This window comes from Paroedura picta, chromosome 6 (genome assembly GCF_049243985.1).
Source record: "Paroedura picta isolate Pp20150507F chromosome 6, Ppicta_v3.0, whole genome shotgun sequence".
Classification (NCBI taxonomy): domain Eukaryota; kingdom Metazoa; phylum Chordata; class Lepidosauria; order Squamata; family Gekkonidae; genus Paroedura; species Paroedura picta.
The window spans coordinates 109,976,910-110,004,306 of record NC_135374.1 but is presented as its reverse complement, the minus strand read 5'-3'; the positions used below and the strand labels follow the sequence as shown (position 1 = coordinate 110,004,306).

Below are 27,397 nucleotides of genomic sequence, written 5' to 3'. Positions count from 1 at the left end.
GTGCTCCTGACCACGGTCTCACAAACTTCCTAAGGTGCCCACAAGTTCAGAAAGGTTCAGAACGTTTGGCCGAGTGGAAAGGCTGGCCCTGGTGGGGACAGAACGCTCAGAGCATAATTGTTCTCAGATTTAAGTAGGAACAAGCCTTAAAGTGTCACTAATTAATAAATTGCGAAAGGCTTCAGCGGCGTGTAGAATTCGCAGGATAATTGTGGGTCCAAAGGGCAGTGAATCGGAGAGGCTTACCAGCACAAAGCTCCTAACTGAAAACAATTTCTGCCTTGCTAGAGATCGGTGTACAGGAAAGAACAGACGTGCCGGTAACTAGAAATACCAGTGCAAGGGATTGTTAGTTTTCCGAGTGTGACGTCACAGCCCCTTCTGTTGAAAGGTGTGAAATTCATATCTCTCTAGACATAGGATTTTCTTCTTTTGGAACGAGGTCAAAAACATGAAAGGAAAAAAGAGGAAAAATGTGAACCTTACCGGTTATAAACTAAGATCTTAGTGATGTGGAAGAACTAAGTGGCAGTGAATCTGGGAAAAACATGAGGGTGACTGCTTTATATTGCTTTTTGAGTATTCAAAGTGCAGTTTCTCAGTCATTTCTGTGGCAAACCAGTAAGGCTGGTCGGTATCATCCCATTAAGCAGATGGGTGAACTGCGGCTGAAAGAACCGTGGTCTTCTCAAAGGCCACCTAGAGACACACACGGCTGAGCTGGGCTTTGAACCAGAAGTGAACCAGCTCATGTTTCTGACTGTGCCACCAGCTGCAAAGTCAAGTGATGCATACTTCAAGTGAAGCCAGATGCAGAGGTAGGGAACGAGTTTATATCATCCAGGAGCAGAAGAAGGTGGAATATGAGTTCTTGAGCAGTTGCAGAAGGCTAGAAGGACATATTGAAGAAGAAAAGTTGGTTCTTCTATGCCGCTTTTCTCTACCCGAAGGAGTCTCAAAGCGGATTACAATCACCTTCCTTTTCCTCTCCCCACAACAGACACCCTGTGAGGGAGGTGAGGCTGAGAGAGCTCAGACAGGATTGCACTATGAGGGCTGTGACTAGCCCAAGATAACTCAGCTGGCTGCATGTGGAGGAGGAGTGGGGAATCAAACCCAGCTCACCAGATTAGTAGCTGCCACTCTTAACCACTACACGCTGGCTGCATTTGCATAGCAGTTTTGCTCTGCCTGGTTTCCAAATTAGAGCAGCATACCCACAACATGCTCCTGTAATTGTCCAATTTCCATGTTTTACTCCTGCTTAGCCCTGATCTTTTCCTCCTCAACTAGCTTTGCTACGATGACGTCTGCAGAACCAGGACCATGAGAAGTGCATTTCTGGATGTCCACATCAGTGCCACATTGTTGCTTCCCTCTCCTTTAGGACACCATTTTCCACTCGGTGCCAGCACAGTGTTTTTAACCAGAATCAGTAAACACTATTGTTTGTTTTTTTAATGTCCCAGTGGGACAGCAGGGGATGGGGGTGCCAGCAACGAGATGACTAAGGGAAGTGTATAAGACACCTCCAAGCTGGCTGTCTTGTGCCGAAAATGTGCTTGCTGGTGTTGTGTCCTGCATTAACAGTGGAGTGGGTTGGTAAGGACAGATGCGTAGATTGACTTGTTGCATGGTCTGATCCTGCTCCAATTGCCACAAACCAAAATGCAGAAGTGAGGAAATGCAGCGAGGGGGTGAAAAACCCAAGACTTGTTGCTTGGGCATTTAGAACGAGGCTGTTACCCCACAGCAGAAGGTTTCACAGTGGTATCCACCAGCACCCGAATTTCTTCTGGGCTTGGCTTTCCACTGAATCCACTACAGCAGGTAGTAGTCAACCTGTGGTCCTCCAGATGTCCATGGACTACAATTCCCATGAGCCCCTGCCAGCGTTCGCTGGCAGGGGCTCATGGGAATTGTAGTCCACGGCCATCTGGAGGAACACAGGTTGACTACCCCTGCGCTACAGTATGGAGAGGCCCTTTGCAATGTTTCTCCTGCTCACGTCCGGCTTCTGAGGAAAAATTGATCTTGTGTAGCTTTTGTTCATTTAATCGCTGGGATGTTATTGCATTCCGTGGGCCAGTTTGCAGAGCTGGCCATGTGGGATGGGAGACCGTACCTAACCCCGCAGCGCATGTTGTATTTGTTGACTGAAGCGCGGAGCCAAAATGTCAGGCCGCCGCCTGTGATCTGGTGCGTTGTGTGTGGGCACCGAGGACGCTGGAGGGCCTCCGAGAGAATGACTTGACGTGTGGTTCTCCTCCTTGGACAGGTGGCTGAATCCTTTGTTTGTTCTTGGCCATAAGCGGAGACTAGACGAGGATGACATGTATAAAGTGCTGCCTGAAGATTCCTCGAAGGTGCTTGGGGAAGGGTTACAATGGTAAGTAGCCGCAGACCAACTTACTGTGCGTCTCAGAGAGATCCTGCTCAGAGACTGAGCCGGTTGAAATAAGTAACCGGAGCAGCTGCCTACGGGGTGGCATGACCCCTGATCAGAGATCTAGAGACCGGGCCTCTCGATCAGGCTGCTACTCCTCCCAACATCCTGGGATTCCTGGTGTGTTTTTATTGTACACCCTGCCTTTTGGACGCTGCTCATGTCAATCAAGCGTCGCAGGCAAGACCTGGACAGAGAGGGAGAAGTAAAGAAGGGAGAACGGCACACCACTGCAGACTTTCTCAACTTTACTGCTGAGAAACCCCTGAAACAGTCTTTAGGTTTTAAGAAATCCCAGAAGCGGTGCGATCGTGCAGAATATGATCAGGAAACATAGCTGTGTATACGCCCAGCTGGGGGGGGGGGTCCTCCTCTTCCTACCCCCTCCAGACCCATCATTGGCCTCGGGAAGGGGGGGGGGACCTTCCTAATGCCGCAACCCTTTAATACAGCTCCTCATGTTGTGGTGACCCCCAACCATAACATTATGCAAGTGTTCTTTCACAGAAATTAAACCGAAACTGACCAATGGCGTGAAGCCCCTTTGCTCATGATTGTATCTAAATTGTGTTTTTCCCGGAGGTGCTGCTGGACCGATTGGTGGCTGAGTGCAGGCGCCTGCAGGAGGAGCAGCGATAGTGGTGGCCCCCCCCCTCCCCGACCAAGCTGCTCGCCCTGCCGCAACCCCTGGGAAAGGGTCATTCGACCCCCAAAGGGGTCCCGACCTCCACGTGGAGAACCACTGCCATATATGGTCATATCACCTGATACATGTTTAACAAATTTAAAAAATATATATTAAAAATTAATTAACTCCCACCCATGCAGGAAACCCTTCCAGGGCCCTCAAGAACGCCAGGGTTTCATGAAACCGTGGCTGAGAAAGCCTGCGCTAATGTCTGTGTTAGTGTGCGTGGTAAGGGCCAGGCTGATATTTTTTTGCTAGAATTTACATTTGGGCATTTCTGTGCAAGCTTTCTCACCAAAGGAACCCAAAGTGACCCACAGAAAATTGCAAACAAATAACAGCCAATTTAAAGGCTAAACATTTAAAGGGGGCAGGCATTCTGGCCACACCCGGCTTGCTAACGCCGGCTAGGAATAAAAAAGGTTGAGAAATCTAAACATTATTATTATTAAAATATATTAAATACGTGTTTTGTTGCACAGTGCTAAACAAGATCATTGAAAAGCATTTTAAAATCACAGTAGGAAATATGCAAAAAATCTTTGAGTAACTCATACAATGCCAGTTGATTTCACTTCCAGCAAGGAGAGGTTTTTATTTTAATATAATTGTGGCCATTCCAGCCTGAAGCAGCCAGTGCCACGGCACCGGGGGGAGGGGGGGAGGGGCGGAGGGGCGGTGCTAGACCCGGCGCCCGCACGCAGGTACAGAGCTCGACTGGTTTGCTGGTGCCGGCGCCACCCCTCACCCCTTTGTGTTGCGGCGCTGGCTGCTTTGGGCTGGAATGGCCACTTCGGCAGCTGAAGCATACAACCCTATACTGTACCCCTTTCATTGTGGAGCTATAACGGAAAAGGCATATCTCTACAATGAGATGGCCTTGAAATTCACTTTATGTCACGGAACACCTCTGCTCTAACCCGTTCTACAAGGTTTTCCCTACACCTGGAGAGGCTTTTCTTTCTCTCTGGTAACTCGACACCACCACATGACCTTTGTAAGGAATTGCCTGCTGGGAGGGTCAAGACTCCCAGCTTCCCTTCCCAGACCTAAGGCCTTTACTCCATGTCTCCTGCTGTCCAGTCCTTGGTCACCACAGGTGAAATACATAAAGGTTATATGGGGGTTGCTTTGGTGACTGCCTGTGTTCACCCTGCTTGATTTCTGTATTATTTATTTCCGTCTCTAACATTTGCATGTCTTTCATTGACACCTTACAACTCTATGGAAAGCTAGCTTATCAGGGTTCTAATCTTACCCTCTCCCTGACATCTTAGGTTTCTGCATGCAAAGACCTTTTAAAACGGGGAGACTGTCCAGTCATGAAGTTCCCTCATCAATGCTGCATCTCAGCTTTGCTTTCTCAGTGGGAACTTAGGCTGTGATGTGGGTTGAAGACAACCCTTCTGAGAGCCCTAGTCTCTTGCCCATATATTTCTTGAGGGACCTACGGCAGAAGTAGCCCCAGCAGGTAAAGGTTTACTCTGTTGCAGGACAGAAGCAAAACACCGTTTCATAATAGTGCTGTCTTCTTCTGATACAAATTGAAGTCCTTAGTTTGCCTTGTTTTTCTGCAGAGAACAAACAAATTTCGGTTGCTTTCTTAAACAAGGGAGATGGCTTTTCTCCTGGCCAGTAAAGAGAGTTTCCTGTTTAAATTGATCAGCCAAAGCAATCGATATGTGTGTTGTTCATTTGTATTTTGGTTTCAGTGCTCTCCAGTTGTGGTTATGCCTTTTCTCCTTTCCCCCTTTTTACAGGTACTGGGACAAAGAGGTGCAAAAAGCCAAAAAGGAAGCAAGAGTCCCACACTTAACAAAGGCCATTATCCTTTGTTACTGGAAGTCCTACTTGGTTCTAGGACTTTTCACCCTGATTGAGGTAACAGACCGACATAGAGGTGGTATTGCTGCTTTGCCAGCAAGACTTCAAGGAGACTTGGCCCTCCAACAGTCTCTCTTTACCCAACCAGTTTCTCTTCTCCCCACATCTCTTTTATTCCCTGCCAGGGCAATACAACTTGTGTGCCTCCCACTGGGATCTCTGACTTTAAATTTGAGTTGGCCACCTGCTCTTATCAGCTTTAATTGGTGCATTTTTTGCTTTGGAGTACATAAGAGGAGCCCTGCTGGATTGGCCCAGTGGTCCATCTGTTCCAGCAACCTGTTTAACACAGTAGCCAGCTGGTTTTTGTAGCAGGCCAAGGAACAAGCATAGAGGTCAATTTCTTCTCTAGATCCTTCCTCCCAGTAGTGCTATGAAGATGCCTTACTCAAAATCACAGAATCACAGAATCATAGAAGGGGCCATACAAGCCATCTAGTCCAACCCCCTGCTCAATGCAGGATCAGCCCAAACCATTTTCCCACCGGTTCAGCCTTCTGAATTGGGGGAGGGACGTAATATTCCCTGCCTATCATACAGGGTGGTTGAGTGGATATAATTCGTGGTTGAGTGGAACTTCCTCCTGACACCTCCTGAATCTTGACTTCAGCCCAAATCAGATCAAGGTCAGTCTTGGCTGTTGGAAGCAGCTCTCCATGACCTCAAACAGAGGTTTTTCGCATCATCTACATCCTGGTCCTTTTGACTGGAGATGCCAGGGATTGAATCTGGCACCTTCTGGGTTTTTTCAAAATGGCAGCTGGGGAGAGCCTTCCCACCTTGTGAAAGAAAATGGGTTTTAATAATAATAAAAAAATCCTACCCTTACTTGGGCAGGTTGACCTGCCCCCTTCTCAAGTGGCCAATGATGGGCCTGCAGGGGAGGGGCCCAGACCATTTAAACCTTCGCTGCCTGAGGTTCCTCTCATGGTTGGGGGGGGCGTGGCAGGGAGGCGTGGCCATCCAGCATTGCTTCCTGGTTCCTGGAAGCCTGAAAAATATTTCGATGGCACCTTCCATGGTCAAGAGATAGAAAAAGGCAGACCTAGCTGCTTAGTTAGAAGAAAGCCTTCTTCTTTTGGGGTGTGTTGTGGAAACTTGCCTCATAGTCAGGTTTGGGGTTTTCTTTTGAGAGATATGGAGAGAGTGTATCAATACTTGACACATGAAGCTACCTTGTACAGAATCCAACCCGTGGCCCATCAAGGTCAGTATTGTTCAATCAGACTGGCTCTGGTAGAGCTGGTTTACATCACATAGTGATGTAACAGTTAAACTGTGGCAACGAGGACTAAATCCAAGGAAACCATTTCCTCACCGCTTCAGCCTTCAGAATTGGGGGAGGAACATAATATTCCCCGCCTACCATACAGGGTCGTTGAGTGGATATAGTTCATGGTTGAGTGGAACTTGACACCTCCTGAATCTAGGCTTCTACACCAGAAAAACACCAGTGCCAGAACTGGGCAAATAGCGGTGATACAGAGATGACAACATATGAAAGGTCCTTGCAGAAATATAACGTGGTTACTTAGATCAGCGGTCCCCAAGCCCCAGTCTGGTGACCAGCACTGGTCCGTGGATCAGTTGGTACCGGGCCGTGGCTCCTCCTCATCCTCCTCCCCGGCTGCTGCCTCAGAGGCTGCCCTGCCGCTCTGCCGCCGGCTAACCTTTGGTGCTCTCCAGTGGCCACCATGGCTAGGGCTCTCCCTCGGCGTAGCACTGCACAGCTGATGCTGGCAGCGCCCCCCAGCGGGCGGCAGGAAGTCAGGGGCGCCAGTGGGAAAGCATATGGAGCAGGGGCTCAGGCAGCGGCGACGTCCCTCGGCAAAAGACTACCCCCCCCCCCGGGCCTCAGTAATGTTGACCAGTCCCCGGCGATAAAAAGGTTGGGGACCACTGACAGATTGTATCAGATAAGAGACCCTCGTGTTTTCTGGCGGTACTGAAAGAGCTTTTGCAATGCCAAGGAGGTGGTAGTCAGCGAAAAAGTTTTCTTTGTAACATTTTCTCTTTAGGAAACGCTCAAAATAATCCAGCCCGTATTTCTGGGGAATATTATCAGTTATTTTGAAAGGACTGGTTCCACGGATGACAGCAGCAGTGCCTTGGAGTACGCCTATGCCTCCGCCGCGGCCTTGTCTGTGTGCACTTTGGTCTTAGCCATAACTCATCACTTGTATTTTTATCACGTACAACGGGCCGGCATGAAGCTGAGGGTGGCCATGTGCCATATGATTTATCGGAAGGTAAGCAACACTTTTATTATTATTTTTTGCATGTAACTCAACTGGGCCCTTTTTGTTGGCTTTTCTCTTTGCCTTCTTTGTTTTTAAAGTAAACACTCAGAATGTTAGCTTGGCGTCAGAAATGTTTCTTAAAAGCCATGGCTGTCCAGTGAAAAGCATCTTTGGGCTATGCTCAGAACATGTCCGATATCCTGCAGGAAGCCAGCTTGACGAGATCAAGAATGAATTCCAAGGAACAGGAAGTGGGGCGGGGGCATCTGCCTCTGTCTTAATAAAAATAATGAATAATAATATCTTAGAGAAAGCAGAGCATCCCCCACTGGGGATGCATCCCACCGAACTCTGGGGACATGACAGGAAGTCCCATGACATCAGAGTCATGTGACAGGAAGAGGGGGAGCCGCGTTATGGCGCCTCCAACCAGAAGCCTAGGGCCACAGTGAACAGATGAAGTGAGCTAGGCAGGAAGTGCGAGCCAGGCAACCTGAAGTGTAATGTAGGGTCAGGAGCCATGGAGGAATGTTCTCCACTGCGGAGTGACTTCCCCTAACTCTCCCACTGCTCTTCTTGCTTTGTATACAAGGGCAGGGAATATTGCTTCCTTGTTCTCTCTGCCTGTGCACTAGCAGCCATTCATTTCCAAAAGGAGCAAGCCCTGCCCCTCTGTCTCTGTAGGATCCTGTTAACCAGGAAGTGGGTCCTCTTGAGAGCCAGCTTAGTATTGTGGTTGAGCAGCAGCTCCTAATCTGGAGAGCTGGGTTTGATTCCCCACTCCTCCACATACATCCAACTGGGAGACCTTGGGCCAGACACAGGTCTCTCAGAGCTGTCTTAGCCACACATACCTCACAGGGTGTCTGTTGTGGGGAGAGGAAGGGGAGGCGATTAGAAGCCACTTTGAGACACATGAAACCAGCTAAATGACCCTGGGCCAGTCACAGTTCTCTCAGAGCTCTCTCAACCCCACCTAGCTCACAGGGTATTGCAGGGAGAGGAAGGGTAGGCAAGTTTAAACTGCTTTGAGACACATGAAGCCTGCTGGGTGTCCCTGGGCTAGTCACAGTTCTCTCAGAGCTCTCTCAGGTCCGTTAGCCTCACAGGGTGTCTGTTGTGGGGAGCGGAAAGGGAAGGTGACTGTAAGCCGCTTTGACACTCCTTCGGGTAGCGAAAAGCGGCATATAAGAACCAACTCTTTTTCTAGTTCCTGACTCTTAAATTCTGGCCTCATAACTACAGCATGTATACTCCTTGCCTCTGTCCTAGAGACTGGAGCTGTTTTGGGTTTTTTAAAAAGCAAAATTCCTGATCTTGGGGTGGCACCTGAGTGCAGACCCTTTGTTATTGTCACAATGTTACGGCTGTTGTCTGCTGTGCATGGATGTAGATGCCCTTCTTACAAGCTGGTAACTGCCCATTGGTGGGGGGGGGAGTGCTTTTTGTGACTGCCCCCTGCGTGCATCGATTTCAGTGTACACAATACTGCTGGAAGAGTTGTTGCGATAGGCTTCTTTGGAAGAGCACCCGTCCCATCCCTCTTTGGGATATTGCTTGTCCACTTTTAAGCACTGCAGAGCGTTTCCATGCCCTTTTGATGCATCTGAGACCACCCAGCAGGAAGAGCTGATGTGTGTGTTAATGGCACTCCAAGAGATGTGAGATTGGATGAAGATTGTCTTGGGGGACGGGCAAAAAGGGTTGTAACAAGTATAAGTATTTCTCCCCCACTCCAAGTTTCTGAGTTTCAGTCCCACAAGGAAGCAGATCCCTTTCCCGCTGTTAGCCCTCCTTTCTGAGGGATGATACTTCCTTGGTTCTTGAAGCCTCTGAAATTCCCCCTAATCCTTAGGGGGGAGTGTTACCTTGTCTAGCCTCACTAGAGGTGTCTGCAGTCAAGGTGCAGTTTCCAGCACAATCCAGTGCTTGTTTACTCCTGAGTCAGCCTCACAGAGGCCAGTGGGATTTACTGCGTGTTTGGAGATGGCGGCCGTAGATACCCTGGGGGGCGCGCAGAGCTCATCCTGCAGCCTTCCGGATCAGACTCCTGGAGCACAACGTGCAGGAAGAAGATGGAGTCAGCAGAACCTTGGGTCATCTTGGGGGAGCAGAATTTGTTTTTCTCGCTCCCTCTTCGGATGCCTGGGAAATGATCCCGGAGGAGCCGTGCTGTAATAACGCACACCGCTTCCGTGTACATAAACACATCTCAGAGGTATTAATTTGCCGTTGCAGCAAATCATAACGCGATCCGACGAGGGTTTAATAAAGTAGCCCTTTACAGTAATTGCTGCGGGTTTCACAATGAAAGCTTGCACATAGGGCTGGAAATGTCGAAAGACTCAAACGGGATTTTTGTATTGTATCCTTTTATCCATAGCGGTTTCCTCCACGGCTTATTCCACCCTTTATGCACAGACAATTAGAAATTAACCACTGTTGCTCATGGAAAACAGCTATGGATTGCTGTCACTGGTGAAATAGCCCAGAGAAAACATCAGAAGGCCAGGATCCTGGCAGAGTGAACCTCATAGACATCTGGAGTAGAATGTCTGGATCTTTGAGCACGGTCTGTTTCACAACTGCAGGTCCTGCTAGTCTTCTAGGACCACAGCATAGGCGTATGTCATAGGTTTTGTTCCCAAAAACATCAGGAGCATGGTCACAGTAGAGATGAAGGCAGAGAAGCTGATCTGATGCCTAGCCCTCAGCCTTGGCTAAAACACATTCATCAGAAATGCTTCAGTAATAGCAGGCAGTCCTCAGTTTTATGAGAGACTAGCAAGAAAGCCCATTGCAACCAGGAATGAAATGGGAGCTAGGGCCCAGAGGACAGTGGCAGGCACAGATCTCTCTCTCTCTCTCTCTCTCTCTCTCTCTCTCTCTCTCCCCCTCCCTCCCTCGCAGCAGGTAATCAGGAGTCATTTGCGGTTTGGCAGGGGTCTCTGTGTGTTTCTCTCAGGCGTCTGAGAGCAAAGTGGCTAGCGTCCAGGGAAGTAGGGTAGGAACTGGAGAGGGTGGGGCCAATCAGGGTGTGGCCCTATTCCATCTTGGACAGCCAGGACACTCTCCACCCCCAGGGCTGTTTCACAATTATTAAGAGGAACAATGGATAAGGATCCTTTGTTTTGCAGAAATGTGGATCATGTATACAGTGCCTGCAAACAAGTGCTTAGATGACATAATAACAGTTGTGCCAATGCAATTCTGTAGACAGGGATAATAATAAGCCTTGCGGGAAAGCTATCCTTGCATCTCGGTATCTTCTCACCGCTAGTCAAGGCAGCCATATTTGAATATTTGTCCCAGTATGCACGTCATAGTCGTTCTCTGTTAAATCTTAGGGTCCTTCTTTCAGGTGTGTGCTAAAAAGAGCAGTTGAATTTCTTATAAAGAGTTTTTGGCACGGTGGAAAAGTATTTTATCAGTTTGGTGGTGTGGTGTTGGGAGGGTGGCGTGTGTGTTGGGACTGTAGTATTCAGCCATTCTGGCTGAGGCCAGACGGTAATCTGATTGGCTGAGGTTATCCACATGATCAATGTTAGAAGTGCTGTCTTCAATTTCAATTGGCTGCATTCAGTAATGTAGTCACATAGCCCATTGTGGGTTCATGGTGCCTCGTGCCATCACAAAAGGTAATACCCCCAACAAGTGGGCCCAGTAGCGTAACTGTAGTTACAAAACTTGTAGTGTTGTGTCTCTCTTGTAGGCACTTCGTCTGAGTAATACAGCGATGACGAAAACGACAACCGGTCAGATTGTGAACCTCTTATCGAACGATGTGAACAAGTTTGATCAGGTACGAACCATTACTGGTAGCTTTTGGTGGTAAATGACTAGTTTGAGCTCACTTGTGTGAAGATTAAGAAGATGGGCTGATTTTCTTGGTTTCTGCCTTGCTGAGGGATGGAATGAAACAGTCGGATTTCCTTCTGTAGGTGAACCAAGTTGGACGGAGAAATGTTTCTAAGCAAGCTTGAGAACACTTTGTTGGGTGAACCACAGATCTCTCTGGGAGGTGAATTCCAATGAAGTGTGTTCAGAATTATTATGTCAGGGAGGAATAATTTAGTGGTCGCACTCCAATGCACAACGTTCTCAAGATGGCTCGGTGATCGTCAGAGGTTGTGTTGCACTTTGAAAGGTCTTGTGTGCTCCAAAATATTTATGTTATCTTTTAAGTATCCGTAATTCATCAATTGCAGATACCGGCATAACAAGTTTGGAGGGAATTCTGTCCCCTCAGTATCTTTTCATGGCCAGTCAATTACAGCCCTGAGCCCTTGTGGGGAATGGTGGGGTAAAAATCAAATAATAAACGAGTAATAAAATTATTACTGCTATTACTACTAAAGGTAAAGGTATCCCCTGTGCAAGCACCAGGTCATGTCTGACCCTTGGGGTGATGCCCTCTAGCGTTTTCATGGCAGACTCAATACGGGGTGGTTTGCCAGTGCCTTCCCCAGTCATTACCATTTATCCCCCAGCAAGCTGGGTACTCATTTTACCGACCTCGGAAGGATGGAAGGCTGAGTCCACCTTGAGCCGGCTGCTGGGATCGAGCTCCCAACCTCATGGGCAGAGCTTCAGACTGCATGTCTGCTGCCTTACCACTCTGCACCACAAGAGGCTACTCTTATTATTGTTGTTATTGTTTGATTTATATCCCTCCACTTCCATACAATGGCTTGTGGCGGGTCACAAGGTCCGCATTAAAAATCCCATTAAAAGGACATACTGATACAATATAAAATACACAGCAACAGGCGATAAATAAAACAAGCCCCACACCCAAGACTGATACCCACAATTGGGGAGAAGAGAAGGCCTAGCTGGCAATGCCCAGGTGCTAACGCCAGCCCTGGGAGGAGTGTGTGTGATCTTCCTCACTGCCCTGGCCTCAACCAAAGACCTGATGGAAGAGCTCCGTTTTGCAGGCCCTGCGGAATGTGGAAAGCTCCCACAGGGCCCGCTGCTCACTCAGGAGCTCATTCCACCCGTTAAATGGAGGATGGTGGTGGAAAGTGCCGTCAAGTCACAACCCTGAGCGTAGGGCTTTCAAGATCAGAGATGTTCAGACTTGGTTTGCCATTGCCTTCCTCTGTATTGCTACTCTGGACTACCTTGGAGGTCTCACATCCAAATGCTAACTACGGTGGACTCTGCTTAGCTTCCAAGATCGGATAAGAGGGGGCTTGCCTAGGGGAAAGGGAGGTCTTGAATGCTGCTGGATATCATGCAGAAATTACCATACTCATGTGATTGGATCATGTGCCTACGGCAGGGGTAGTCAAGCTGCGGCCCTCCAGATGTCCATGGACTACAATTCCCAGGAGCCCCTGCCAGCGTTCGCTGGCAGGGGCTCCTGGGAATTGTAGTCCATGGACATCTGGAGGGCCGCAGTTTGACTACCCCTGGCCTACGGCCTCGTATTCATAACAGGACTTCAGTTAAGTCTTGTCACGAACATCGTCTGTAAGAATTTTCCTCACTTTCAATTCGATTTTGAGTCTACAGTATGTATTAAACAGGACGAGGCTTTCTGATATAGGAGATATTTGAATATATTTGTGTGTGGAGATTAACCTTTATGTTCATCAGAGGTTTTTTCGCACTACTGAGGAAGGCAGATAGCTAAAACATGTTTTGCTGTTTTTTTTTGTTGCATCATATTCTCTGGGTTATGAAGGGCAAGTGGATACTTCTGGTAAACTGTGATAAAAATTTATTTAGGGAGTTTTAAATATAGAATTAGTATTAGCTGAATATTGGAGGACCATTCTATGTGTGTATATGATGTTTATATTTTTGCTTTGTCTGTAGTGTAGGGACTGAAGAATTTTAGACTTGAGGTTCGAGCAACATGTATCACCTCTTATAGAATCATAGGATAATGGAGGAGGAAAGGACCTCCAGGGTCATCTAGTCCAACTCCCTACAGAATGCAAGAGATTCACAACTACCTGCTCACCCACAGTGACCCCAATTCCTTGTCCAGATGATGCCCCCTGCCCCGAATCCCTGGTTAGTCTGGTTTGGAGGAAATTTGCCTTTTGACCCTAAAGTGGTGATCAACATTTCCCTGGGCATGCAGGACATGGCCTCAGGAGCCAATTTCAGACGCAATTCCTGATGCCCACCCAATCAATCAATTTTATTTACGGTCATAGACCAGCCAGTAAAAAACATAAAATTACAGATATAAAATCAGTTATAAATGGGTGAAAACTAAGAAATAAGAACAATTGTATATGGATCCAGTATAAAAGCACTAGGGAACAGGGTTGGTCCAGCTCTGCCTTATTTTTATAGCTACCCACGCAAATCTAGCAATAATTTTTGTTAGATATTTATTTGTGTCTGAAAGTAGTAGCCTAAGACGCTGTTTCCTCAGACCTCTGGGGCATTCTGCGAGCAATGGGGCCAGTGAATTTGTACGGAGGTGACGATAGAGCCTGCACTCAAATAGGACATGTTCAGCTGTCTCTATTTGACCTTTGCCGCAGACACACTTACGTGCTTCTATCGGTAGCCCCTTGAACTTTCCTTCCAGAAAAGCGGAAGGGAGGGCATTATAGCGGAGAAGAGTAAAAGATCTTCTTTGTTCAGAATTCAGAAGATCAGTTAAATATGGCATTAAGACAGCCTTATTAAGAAGGTCTTTCCCAAAAAGTGGGTCCAATATCTTATTGATATCATGCTGTCTTTCTACATCTATTACTCTGTTCCTTATTAATTCTTTCGCTTTGTCATGTCCCAGGCCTAAAATAAATTGATAGGACAGACCATAGGAGCACAGCTTCTCTGGTAGTGCTTTTAGCCAGGGTGCGACAAATGAATCTGTCAGTAGGAGGCTGATAAGACCTCTCTGCCGAAATACCAGTTTAAGCCAGAACATAAGGGTTGCCATCCAGAGCCTAGTCTGAACATTAACCATTCCAGTCTCTATCCTAATTGCGATATTGGAGATGTTATTTGGCAATTGGAGAATAGTTCTCAGAAATTTAGACTGGACCTTCTCTGCCCACCCACTTACAATCTAAACCAGAGTAAATTTTGTTGCTTCTGGATGTCCACACCTATTAAAAATTTACTTGTCGAAGTGTGCAGAAGCATTTGTCTCTGCACAGACTGTTCACTGTGAGCCAGTCATTGCTGTTCATTGTGATTTTTGAGTTTTAAAAGCAGGAAGTACTGGATGTTTTTTTTTTTTTTTTTTTGCCAAACCCTTATTGGTTCCATTTCCTTTTGAAAGGGAGAGTTTGTTGTTTCACTGTGGGTCCATTTGCATGCTAAGAGCTGTTGCACAAATTACTCTTCCCACAATTCTCATTGTGGCCTCATGAGCCTTCAGTTTGCCGATAGTTTATGTGCATCTTACAGCATGTGTGTAGTATAGCCAGGAGATCTGAGGATTGGCTGGCATCTGGACAAGGGATGCTGGGATTGCCATTGTCTACCTCCATGTTTGCCATTGTCTACCTCCATGACATGACTCCTAGTGTTGCTTCAAGGAACGGCCACCCAAATCTCTGGAGGTCTCCCATTCAAACCTTGACCAGGGTTGGCCCTGCTTAGCTTCCAAGAACTGGTGGGATTGGGCTTGCCTGGGTTATCCGGGTCAGGGCACTGCTGTCGGTGAATCCGCTCAAAACTACCAGGACACATCAGCTGCTGTCGGTCTTGTTGCTCAGTTTGGGTGTTTCATGGGCTGCTTTCTGTTTGCACAGGTGACCATTTTCTTGCATTTCTTATGGGCCGGACCGCTGCAGGCCGTTGCGGTAACCGTCCTTCTGTGGCTTGAGATCGGTCCCTCTTGCCTGGCTGGGATGGCCATTCTCATTATTCTGCTTCCTCTGCAAACCTGCTTTGGGCGGCTGTTCTCATCTCTGAGGTCAGTGGCGTTCCTGTTTGCAACCTGGAAATGTGAGCATTCTGAAAGCATCGGGTTGGCAGCTCTAAGTGGGTTAATACCTGGAGACTTTGGGGGTGGAGCCAGAAGTGGGCAGGGTTTGGGGCGAAGAGGGACCTCAGTGGAGTATAATGCTGTGGAGTCCCCACTCCAAAGCATCCATTTCCTCCAGCAGGAACTGATCTCTGTCATCTGGAGCTCAGCAATGATTCCAGGGGATCCCCAGGTCCCACCTGGGGACTGGCATCCCTATGGAACAAGAAAACGGCAAGTTTCATCTTTGTGTCTTGCATGTGTCACTTGTCATCAAGGTTCAAAAATACAAGAAATCCAAAGCCCAGTATCGTTTAAGAAGTATAAGACTACCTAGATTGCTTTTTTGGGGGGGAGGGGGGACATTTTTTTTTTAAAGCTGTGATTTTTGGTTTTGAAATTTTGGCCATGCCAGGCTAAGGAGGACATTCCTGTGTATACTTTTCTCTGCCTCTTATAGTAGCCAAAACATTTTTTACCATCTCCTCTTGCAGCAACATTATTGACAGGGGACATTTACGGTTGATGGGGAAGCCACCTTGTTGATACGGGGAGGGGTTTATTGACACCCCCACTTTTCTCCCTAAGCCCACAGCAGAAGTGGATGTTTGAGGGTCCACCCCAATTAACAGGAAAGGTCTCCAGTAAACATCGACCTGTCTCCAAAGGGACTCATCAGTTAAACTAAGAAACGCTTCAAAGTTCAATCAAACACCATCAATGGCATACATAGATTATAAAATTAAAACAGTATTAAATCCAAAGGGAAAAATGGGACAGATAATTAATAAAACACTACATCAGATTAAAGGATAACATAGAGATTATTTTAGTAGATCAACAATATTAAGCAGCATAAAACAACAATTAAGACAATCTTAATCTTAGCATAATTTCCAAAATTGCCCCTGAAGGAATCAGCCACAAGAGAAATGTCAAAAAAATGCTTTTTTGACAAAGGAAGAGAGACTAAAAGTGGGGTTTGAAACAAGCAAGATTGATTTTGTTTCAAAAATGCACTATAGTCAGTGTAGTGTAGGGGCTAAGAACAGGGGGCTCTAATCTGGAGAACCGGGATTGATTTCACAGCACACCTGCTAGATGACCTTGGGCCATTTGCAGTTCTCTCAGAGCTCTCTCAGCCTCTCTTACCTCATAAGGTAACCACTATGGGAAGTGATTGTAAGCTACTTTGAGACTCCTTAAGGTAGAGAAAAGCAGAGTATAAAGTTCACCACTTTTAACCACAATATCACACTGGCTCTAGTAGAACATTGAACTAGCACCTCAGAGTCCCAGGTTCAGAGTCCCAGGTTCAAATTGTCTCAGCATGGACACTTGCTGGTTGACCTTCGGCTGGTCACTGCCTCTCAGGCCAGCCCTACCTCTCAGGATTGTTATTATTTATTACATTTATAGCCCACCTTCCTCCAAGGACTCCTGAGACTCAAGGTTGTTGTTGTTGGGTGTGAAGTCGTGTCCGACCCATCGCGACCCCATGGACAATGATCCTCCAGGCCTTCCTGTCCTCTACCATTCCCCGGAGTCCATTTAAGTTTGCACCTAATTCTTCATTGACTCCATCCAGCCCCCTCATTCTCTGTTGTCCCCTTCTTCTGTTGCCCTTGATCGCTCCCAGCATTAGGCTCTTCTCCAGGGAGTCCTTCCTTCTCATGAGGTGGCCAAAGTATTTGAGTTTCATCTTCAGGATCTGGCCTTCTAAGGAGCAGTCAGGGCTGATCTCCTCTAGGACTGACCGGTTTGTTCGCCTTGCAGTCCAAGGGACTCGCAAGAGTCTTCTCCAGCACCAGAGTTCAAAAGCCTCAATTCTTTGATGCTCGGCCTTCCTTATGGTCCAACTTTCACAGCCATACATTGCAACTGGGAAGACCATAGCCTTGACTAAACACACTTTTGTTGGCAGGGTGATGTCTCTGCTTTTTAGGACTCAAGGTAGGTTACATTAAAAAATATCATCATAAACCCAATCCTAAAAACAGCATTAACCCCAAAGATCCTGAAATGGCAAAATTACCTCTCGCAGTCATCTAACAAGGGGTACACTAGATGTTATAGCGAAGCCAGAGGGGGGCCCACGGATCTTGCTAATCTGGCCTCAACCATAGACCTGGTGGAAGAGCTCCATTTTACAGGCCCTACAGAACTTTGCTAGCTCTATTGGGGCCCTCAGCTCTCCCGGGAGCTCATTCCATCAGGTTGGGGCCAGGATCAAAAAGGCCCTTGCCTGGGTTGAGGCCAGGTGTATCCCTCTGGGGCCCGGGACCACCAGCACATTAGTACCTGCTGAGCGAAACACTGTGTGGAGGGCATAAGCAGACAAGTGGTCTGTCAGATAGGCTGGGCCCAAGCCTCGAACAAATTTAAGTGTGCCATCATGAAACATCTTATCAGAGAGGGTGAGGTCAGCAATGAAAAATATCCCAGTGTTCTTCCTCAAATAGCATCTGATTTAGAACGGGAATGTGACAACCCTGTCAGTCACACTGTGGCCAAAACTCAGATGCCAACCGGAGGTCCCCTAGCAGGGCCAGAAAATGTTGTAACTAAATCCAGTGCTGTGCCTTGGCAAATCTCATGCCAAACACCTGAGCTGGGTTTTCTTTTTTGTTTTTGCTGGTAAAACCAGCTTTTATTGAAGTTTACATAGAACAGACAGATGAGAAAATAAGAAAAAATACATAAAACAGAATATAATCCTTATGCCTTGCCGTCTTCTAATACATCCCTTAACTAACTACCTAGATAATCCATATCAGGGGTAGTCAAACTGCGGCCCTCCAGATGTCCATGGACTACAATTCCCATGAGCCCCTGCCAGCAAACGCTGGCAGGGGCTCATGGGAATTGTAGTCCATGGACATCTGGAGGGCTGCAGTTTGACTACCCCTGGTCCATATAATAGCTCCAGAGTTCGTGGAATTCATCTGCAGAGCGATTGTTCATTAGGCTTGTAAGCTTCGCCATTCTGGCCAACTCCCAATTTCTCAAGCCAATCCGCGACTTTGGGTGTGTCCAGTTGTCTCCACCTCCTAGCTACCCCCAGTCGTGCTGCCGTTGTTGCATGAAATAAGAAATCACCAGCTTTTCGAAGAACACTAGCCGGTAACACACTTAGTAACATAAATTCAGAACAAAATGGAAATCTAACTTTCATTCTTTCTAAAATATCATGATTTTTTTTGAATTTCATGAATATCATGAATACTCTGGTTTCTCTTCAGATCACATAAATCTTTCACCTTTTACCTGGACGGCTTTTTTGTGTACGTATTTTGTTGGCTTCACTAGATTAGCCGTATTTGTCGGAAACACGGCTTCCTTTTCTTTCTGACCGAATAACTTGTGATTGCTGTTGGGCGCCTTCTCCATTTAAGAGATCTGTGCACATATCCTACAGCATTAAAAAAAAAAAACCATGTTACATATTGTTTAGGCTGGACCTTTTTGATTTATGTTGAAATTCCAGGAGAAGGACTGCTGCCTTCACAGATGTGAGGATCAGGACCATGAATGAGGTCATAACTGGGATAAGAATCATCAAGATGTACGCCTGGGAAAAATCGTTTGCTGATCTGGTGAACATCTTGAGAAGGTAATGGGCCTTCCGCAGATGCAGGAATAGCCTTAACATTTCTGAAAGGTTTTTGAAACCTAGGGCATGTGCAATATTCAAGATAGCAAAAGCATGTTTCTTGGACTCCAGAAAAGAATCTGAAAATATTTTTCTTGGGGGTGTAGAGCCACTTTCAAATCTTTTGTCTGTATTAAGTCTGTCACGCCTGTTTTCTTTGACTTATGCAGTATTGATGATTCCACCAAAGTAGTTTGTTAGACATGTTTTGCTTGTCACATCAAGAACTAATTTTATTAACATTTTAAAAAGTGAAGAAATGCAAATTTATGCAGCATGTTGTTTTTGCTGTAAGAGGCAAAATGGGGCTATGAGAGCCAGCTTGGTGTAGTGGTAAAGAGCGGTGAGCTCTAATCTGAAGAACAGGGCTTGATTCCCCAATCCTCTGCGTGTAACCTGCTGGGTGACCTTGGGCCAGTTACAGTTCTCTCAGAGCTCTCTCAGCCTCATCTGCCTCACAAAATGCCAGTTGTGGGGAGGAGTCTTCTTAGCCTGAAAAGGAGAGGGGATCTGATAACCATCTTCAAGTATTTAAAAGGGTGCCATATAGAGGATGGAGCAGAGTTGTTCTCTCTTGGCCCATGGAGAACCAATGAGATGAAATTAATTCAAAAGAAATTCCATCTAAACATCAGGAAGAAGTTCTTGACAGAGTGGTTTCTCAGTGGAACAGGCTTCCTCAGGAGGTGGTGGGTTCTCTGTCTTTGGAAATTTTTAAACAAAGGCCTGATAGCCATCTGACGGAGAGGCTGATTCTGTGAAGGTTCAAGGGCGTGGCAGGTTACAGTGGATGAACAACAGGGTTGTGAGTGTCCTGCAAAGTGCAGGGGGTTGGACTAGATGACCCATAAAGTCCCTTCCAACTCTATGATTCTATGATTCTAGGGCAGGGGTAGTCAAATTGCGGCCCTCCAGATGTCCATGGACTACAATTCCCAGGAGCCCCTGCCAGCGAATGCTGGCAGGGGCTCCTGGGAATTGTAGTTCATGGACATCTGGAGGGCCACAGTTTGACTACCCCTGTTCTAGGGGAAGAGAAGGCGATTATAAGCCGCTTTGAGACGGGCCAGAACAAAAGCAGCGTATAAAAACCATCTATTTTTCTTCAACCCTGTAACATATTTTTGAATTTGCAGAAGATGGGAGATGCCTCCCATCTATTCTCAGTAGTGGAAAAACTGGTTGTATCCCATCCATTGTGTGCTTTAGAATGCTCACGATTTTCAGAGTAATTTACAAGCTGGAAGCCAACTTAGTTGTTTATAGTAAAGAGTCATTTGTTTCAAATGACACTCTTTTTTTCTTTTTAATTGCAGGAAGGAGATTTCCATGGTTCTTAAGAGTTCTTACCTTCGGGGATTGAACTTGGCGTCTTTCTTTGTCGCTAGCAAAATCACTGTGTTTATGACCTTCATGACCTACGTGCTACTTGGCAACGTTATCTCGGCAAGTCGGGTTTTTGTTGCCGTGTCGCTGTACAGTGCGGTGAGGCTGACCGTCACTCTCTTCTTCCCAGCGGCCATTGAGAAGGCCTCCGAAGCAATGGTCAGCATTCAACGAATCAAGGTATCTGGATGTCGCCCATGTGGGTTTTTTAACTGCATCGTTGCAAACAATTCCGCAAAAGTTGCATGCAAAAAGTTTGTTTCCCTCTCCTCCCCCAGCATGCCCATGTTAGTCCTTCGTGGACTATAAATTATTATGTCTATAAAAATCAAGTGAACTTTTAAAGACTTCCTGTCAGATTTCAACATTGGGTGTGAGGGCTAGAATTAAAGGCAGAGAAAGGCCTTCACGTTTTTTCTAGCACAGTGGTTCTCAACCTTCCTAATGCCGCGACCCTTTAATACAGTTCCTCATGTTGTGGTGACCCCCAGCCATAAAATTATGCAAGTGTTAAACTGAAACTGACCAATGGTATGAAGATTCAATGCTCATGATTGTATATACATTGGTTATAAATTATATATAAATTGGCGGGCGCCTTCAGGAGGAGCGGCTGGCCCTCCCCTGCCAGCCAAGCTGCTCGCTGTGCTGCGACCCCCGTGAACGGGTCGATCGACCCCTAAAGGGGTCCTGACCCCCAGGTTGAGAACCACTGCTCTAGCCTTTGCTAGTCAGCCATGATGACTCCCAGAGGAGGGGAAAAGCGGGTTCATTTTCACTAATTTTGAGAGCCTGGTTCAGTCAGATATAGAATTGAAGAGTGCCTTACTTCTTGAGCACCTGCCATTTGAGCATAGTGTGATTTCCCTACTTGTTATATTTTTAGCCTTCCCAATGTAAAGAGCAACGTAATATAACCAGGAGGACCGAGCTTGATTCCCCACTCCCCAGCGTGGAGCTGGCTACCTCTCGGAAATCTCTCAGCCCCACCTACCTCGCAGGGGGGCCGTTGTGGGGAGAGGAGGGGAAGGTGATTGTCATCTACTTTGAGACTCCCAAGGGTAGAGGAAAGTGGAACACTTCTTCCACTAAGAACTCTTCTTCTTAGATATTCAATATTTCACCAAGAAACTTCCTTCTCTGTCACTTTGCCCAGTGTGGAGATTAGACTGAGAGAGTACAACGGGGCCAAAGTCACCTAGCGAGCTTCAGGGGATCTTCTGACTGAAAGCACGAACTCTCTGGAAGAAGGGAGGATTTGAAATTTAATTCCAGGGAGGAATTCCCGCAGGAAGCCGTCTTGCTTTTTGTTCCTGTCGATGACTGCATTGCTGTTTTGCCCTCAAAAACCCCAGAGTTAAAATGGTTTTGCTTGAATTCTCAGGGGAGTGTACTGCTGTATTTTTTAAAATCACAAATCACAAAGAGATAAATATGTCTGTTGGATTGGGTAAACTGATCAAATAGCAAACTGTTGCTTTGTATTTGGGGATTTTTTTTTGGGTATTTGGGTTTTACTTTTGCCTGTCTGTCCTGTTCTTAAGAAGTCTTTGTGTTTCCCCCTGACCCCAGAACTTTTTGATTCTTGATGAGATTTCTGAGCTTAGCCCACAACTCACACCCGATGACGAAAACGCCCTTGTTCGCGTGCAAGATTTGACCTGTTACTGGGACAAGGTAATGTCTTCATTAGGAAGCCATAATGTAGGGTGTACCTTCACGTCTCACCTCCAATTCACCTTTGGCAAGCTTCTCTCACTTTGTCCCTTTCTCAGCAAACAGAGATAATACTGTTAGTGTAGTGCAGGGGTAGTCAAACTGCGGCCCTCCAGATGTCCATGGACTACAATTCCCAGGAGCCCCTGCCAGCATTCGCTGCCAGCGAATGCTGGCAGGGGCTCCTGGGAATTGTAGTCCATGGACATCTGGAGGGCCGCAGTTTGACTACCCCTGGTGTAGTGTATGAGCTTTTTTGTTGAGAATTTGTGAGGTAATTATTATTATTTTTTAATTATTATTTAATTTTTAGACCGCCCTTCTCCAAATAGGTCTCAGGGCGGTTTACAATGTATGTAATGTATGTAAGGTACTTCTGAATGTTTGAAAGATGCCTTATAGATGCTAAGAATTCTTAAAAATGCTTGTACATTTTTCACACTTTCTTTCCTGGGGTCCTAGAAGTCAACTATCCTATAGGCTAACCAGGTCTGTGGATGGCAGCCAGGCAGAGTCTGGCAACCACTAAGAGAGTTGGGAGCAGAGAAGTGACAATGGGTAGCTCTAGGAACTGGTGGAAGCTCTTTGGTAAAGTCATAGAGTTTCTGGCAAGTCCTAGAGGCACCGATTAGTACTTCCAGGTTGTACGTGGAAGTACTGTACTATGCAGAGGCTAGCAGTGTTTTGTTTTTTAAATCCAAGACAGTTGGTGGGCAGCCCTAGGTCTGTGCCTCCTTCATTTCAGCAGTACAACAGCATTAGGTAGTTGGAGGCTGTTTCCTGGATCCCTGAGTGCTGTAAGAAGTAGACGATAGTATGGCTGAGGTAGTATAATAATATCTCATAAAGCAGGTAATGGGGAAAAGCTGCTGTAGTTTGGCTCTGGAGATGCCAGAAGTAGTACTAATACCAGCTGGAGGGGTGATTTATGTAACCACTTATACCTGCCTTTTCCAAGTAGTTAATCTATTGTGGGGTTGAAAAAACACCCGGAGGAAGGTGTGGGAATGCATCCCTGGTTTCCTTGGTGGTCGTGTCAGGCCAGTCACTCTGCTTTTGAATATTTGCCTTTGTCAGTAAATGGAATAGAACAGCAGCAAAGACACTGGAAAGAGAGAGAGAAAAAAGACAGCTAAGGAAAGAATTTATTTATTTATTTATTTATTTATTTATTTATTTATTTATTTATTTATTTATTTATTTATTTATTTATTTATTTATTTATTTATTTATTTATTTATTTATTTATTTATTTCCACCCTCCTAGAACTGGCTCAAGCAGTTACAATAGTTAACATGAAATAACCTAATAAAACATGAATCAGTTTAAAATGTTTTTACAGCACCTACAACCAGTAGCAGCCTCTGTTATCATCGTTTAACCCAGGCATTGGTTGCTATCAGAAAATCTTCCAGATTAAGATGTATCCGGGGGGGGGGGGTTGTCAGGGAGAGCCTGTAGCTGTTATGAGGTCATTGGCCCCAACCAAAAGAGCTCCATCTTGCTGGCCTTGCAGAACTCTACTAGCTCCAACAGGGCCTGGATCTTCTCTGGGAGCTCATTCCCCCAAATAGGAGCCAGGGTTGAGAAAGTCCTGGTCCTTGTTGAGGCCAGATGTACTTCCTTGTCACTTTCACATGTTATTTTCATTGCCATTGGGGTTAGAAATGACAACCCCCTCCCCAATCAGATTATGCATTGCAATGTAAAGAAAGGTGCAGTGGAGGCCAGGGGATGCCACACTGCAGAGCTGTTGAACTCCTTAAAGAATAGGTTTTTATACACTGCTTTTCTCCACCTCAAGGCCTCTCAAAGTGGCTTATGGTTGAGGAGTACGTGGAGTCTGGAGTTACAGAAGATCAGATTCCTCACTTCTCCGGTTCAATTTGACCTCACTTTTTTGGTTCAGTGAAGGTTTGTGGAAATAAGAACATTGATACCCAAGATACCCAAAGGAATTCCACAGGGGAACGAATTTGCTGCTAAGTTCTCTGTCTGAAGATAGTAGGGGCAGTTTGTCTGCAGGGTTTCCGGATAAGCGTGCTGTGCTCAGGGGGCTTGAGGGCTCTTGACTCTGTGCTGGATAGCGACCAGCAATTTTATTTAAAAAAAATACCTTTAGGTCCTGATCAGTCTCGTGGCGCTGAGCCTGGCGTCCCGACTATCAGGCCTTCCCAGTTCTGTGCAGCGTGAACTGGGGAGTGTTGATGAAATGTGATGCTGCTGCCACCTTGTGGAGCATTCCAGAATAGGATTTAAGAAGACGAGAGAGATTCCGAAGGATCGTTTTTCTGTAGATAGCATTCTGGAATTCGGCCACTTAGTTGTGGTGAGTAGGAATTGTCTCCAGATGGGTGACTTCGGGAAGAATTGTTTTCCAATTTGGTTGGGAATAGCTGGCTTGGACTCCACGGGGACAAAAGTCCTCCGATAGGAAGATTTTTTGTCTGTGATAGGCCCCCCCCTGGTGGTGACTTTTTGACAACCCCCCAGTGCTGTGTGATTTTTTGACCCCCCTTTCTCTTACTTCCTGCTAAAATGCTACTCCTGAGGCACAGAGGACCCCACAAACAACATGAGGGAGCAGTGGGGGTTCTGTAGTGGGAAGGAAGAATCAACTAAAATCCCCCCCTTCCATCATTTAAAATCCACACACACCCCTCCGTCAAGTGCAGGGGGTTGGACTAGATGACCCATGAGGTCCCTTCCAACTCTATTATCCTATGATTCTAAATTGTAAGATCCAACCTGTTACCTTTTCCTTCTCCTGTCTCCAGGTTGGTTTCCTAAAATGGACAAGGAGTCACACTGTGTGTGTGTGTGTGTGTACTTTTAAAAAGATCACGCACCTTTAGTTTTGAAAGTTAGGTTTCCTAAATTTTTCCTAAATGTTTTAATATTGCTTTTAAGTTATTTATTTTGTAAGTTGCCCTAGGACTCTTTGGGTGAGCGGTGATTAAAAGAGAAAGACAGACTTTATTTGTAGGGCTTCTTTATCGGTTGTTGTTGTTATGTGCGAAGTCGTGTCCGACCCATCGCGACCCCATGGACAATGATCCTCCAGGCCTTCCTGTCCTCTACCATTCCCCGGAGTCCATTTAAGTTTGCACCTACTGCTTCAGTGACTCCATCCATCCACCTCATTCTCTGTCGTCCCCTTCTTCTTTGGCCCTCGATCGCTCCCAGCATTAGGCTCTTCTCCAGGGAGTCCTTCCTTCTCATGAGGTGGCCAAAATATTTGAGTTTCATCTTCAGGATCTGGCCTTCTAAAGAGCAGTCAGGGCTGATCTCCTCTAGGACTGACCGGTTTGTTCGCCTTGCAGTCCAAGGGACTCGCAAGAGTCTTCTCCAGCACCAGAGTTCAAAAGCCTCAATTCTTTGACGCTCGGCCTTCCTTATGGTCCAACTTTCGCAGCCATACATTGCGACTTTGAATACCATAGCCTTGACTAAACGCACTTTTGTTGGCAGGGTGATGTCTCTGCTTTTTAGGATGCTGTCTAGATTTGCCATAGCTTTCCTCCCCAGGAGCAAGCGTCTTTTAATTTCTTTGCTGCAGTCCCCATCTGCAGTGATCTTGGAGCCCAGGAAAATAAAATCTGTCACTATCTCCATTTCTTCCCCTTCTATTTGCCAGGAATTGAGAGGGCCGGATGCCATGATCTTTGTTTTCTTGATGTTGAGTTTCAAGCCAACTTTGGCACTCTCCTCCTTCACCCGCATCAACAGGCTCTTTAGTTCCTCTTCACTTTCTGCCATTAGAGTGGTATCATCTGCATATCTGAGGTTGTTGATATTTCTCCCTGCAATCTTGATCCCAATTTGTGACTCCTCTAATCCCGCATTTCTCATGATGTGCTCTGCATACAAGTTAAATAGGCAAGGCGACAGTATACAGCCTTGCCGAACTCCTTTCTCAATTTTGAACCAGTCAGTGATTCCATGTTCAGTTCTCACTGTTGCTTCTTGACCTGCATATAAATTTCTCAAGAGACAAATAAGATGCTCTGGTATTCCCATCTCTTTAAGAACTTGCCACAATTTGTTGTGCTCCACACAATCAAAGGCTTTAGCATAGTCAATGAAGCAGAAGTAGACGTTCTTCTGGTACTCCCTAGCTTTCTCCATGATCCAGCGTATGTTGGCAATTTGATCTCTAGTTCCTCTGCCTCTTCGAAATCCTGCCTGTACTTCTGGAAGTTCTCGGTCCACATATTGCTGGAGCCTAGCTTGTAGGATTTTGAGCATAACTTTGCTAGCATGAGAAATTAGTGCGATGGTGCGGTAGTTTGAACATTCTTTGGCATTGCCCTTCTTTGGGATTGGAATGTAAACTGACCTTTTCCAATCCTGTGGCCATTGTTGAGTTTTCCAAATTTGCTGGCATATTGAGTGTAGTACTTTTACTGCATCGTCCTTTAAGATTTTGAATAGTTCAACTGGAATGCTGTCACTACCACTAGCTTTATTGTTGCTCAGACTTCCTAAGGCCCATTTGACTTCACATTCCAGGATGTCTGGCTCCAGGTCAGTAACTACCCCATTGTGGTCATCAGGGATGTTAAGCTCGCTCTTGTATAGTTCTTCTGTATAATTTTGCCACCTTTGTTTGATCTCTTCTGCTTCTGTGAGGTCCCTACCATTTTGGTCCCTTATCATACCCATCTTTGCATGAAACGTTCTCTTCATATCTCCAATTTTCTTGAAAAGATCTCTGGTCCTCCCCATTCTATTGTTTTCTTCTATTTGTTTGCACTGTTCATTTAAGAAGGCATTCTTATCTCTTCTAGCTTTTCTCTGGAATTCTGCATTCAATTGGGTGTATCTTTCTCTTTCTCCCTTGCCTTTCACTTCCCTTCTCTCCTTAGCTATTTGTAAAGCTTCCTCAGACAGCCATTTTGATTTCTTGCATTTCTTTTTCTTTGGGATGGTTTTAGTTGCTACCTCTTGTACAATGTTGCAAACCTCCGTCCATAGTTCTTCAGGCACTCTGTCTATCAGATCTAATTCCTTAAATCTATTTGTCACCTCCACTGTGTATTCGTCAGGGATATGATTTAGTTCATACCTGAGTGGCCTAGTGCTTTTCTCTACTTTCTTCAATTTAAGCCTAAATTTTGCAACAAGAAGCTCATGATCTGAACCACAATCAGCTCCTGGTCTTGTTTTTATTGACTGGATAGAACTTTTCCATCTTTGGCTGCAGAGCACATAGTCAATCTGATTTCTGTGTTGACCGTCTGGTGATGTCCATGTGTAGAGTCGTCTCTTGGGTTGCTGGAAAAGAGTGTTTGCTATGACCATTGTATTCTCTTGACAAAATTCTACCAGCCTGTGCCCTGCTTCATTTTGTACTCCAAGGCCAAACTTGCCTGTTATCCCGGTTATCTTTTGGCTTCCTACTTTAGCATTCCAATCCCCCATGATGATAAGCAC

The 27,397-nt window shown here is 46.1% G+C and overlaps 1 protein-coding gene across 2 annotated transcripts in view; it reads left to right on the top strand.

The window, feature by feature from the left end:
• Positions 1–27,397, top strand: part of ABCC4 (ATP binding cassette subfamily C member 4 (PEL blood group)) — a 197,467-nt gene that overhangs the window by 8,329 nt on the left and 161,741 nt on the right. For both annotated transcript variants that reach the window (XR_013232181.1, XM_077343893.1), the window contains exons 2-9: positions 2,279–2,389; positions 4,895–5,015; positions 7,037–7,267; positions 10,971–11,060; positions 14,992–15,155; positions 18,694–18,819; positions 20,175–20,424; positions 21,817–21,921. Coding sequence is in view for 1 of the 2 variants with exons in the window: in XM_077343893.1 (XP_077200008.1) it covers positions 2,279–2,389; positions 4,895–5,015; positions 7,037–7,267; positions 10,971–11,060; positions 14,992–15,155; positions 18,694–18,819; positions 20,175–20,424; positions 21,817–21,921 (1,198 nt within the window). In the remaining variant the exon portion in view is untranslated. The remainder of the gene's footprint in view (positions 1–2,278; positions 2,390–4,894; positions 5,016–7,036; positions 7,268–10,970; positions 11,061–14,991; positions 15,156–18,693; positions 18,820–20,174; positions 20,425–21,816; positions 21,922–27,397) is intronic.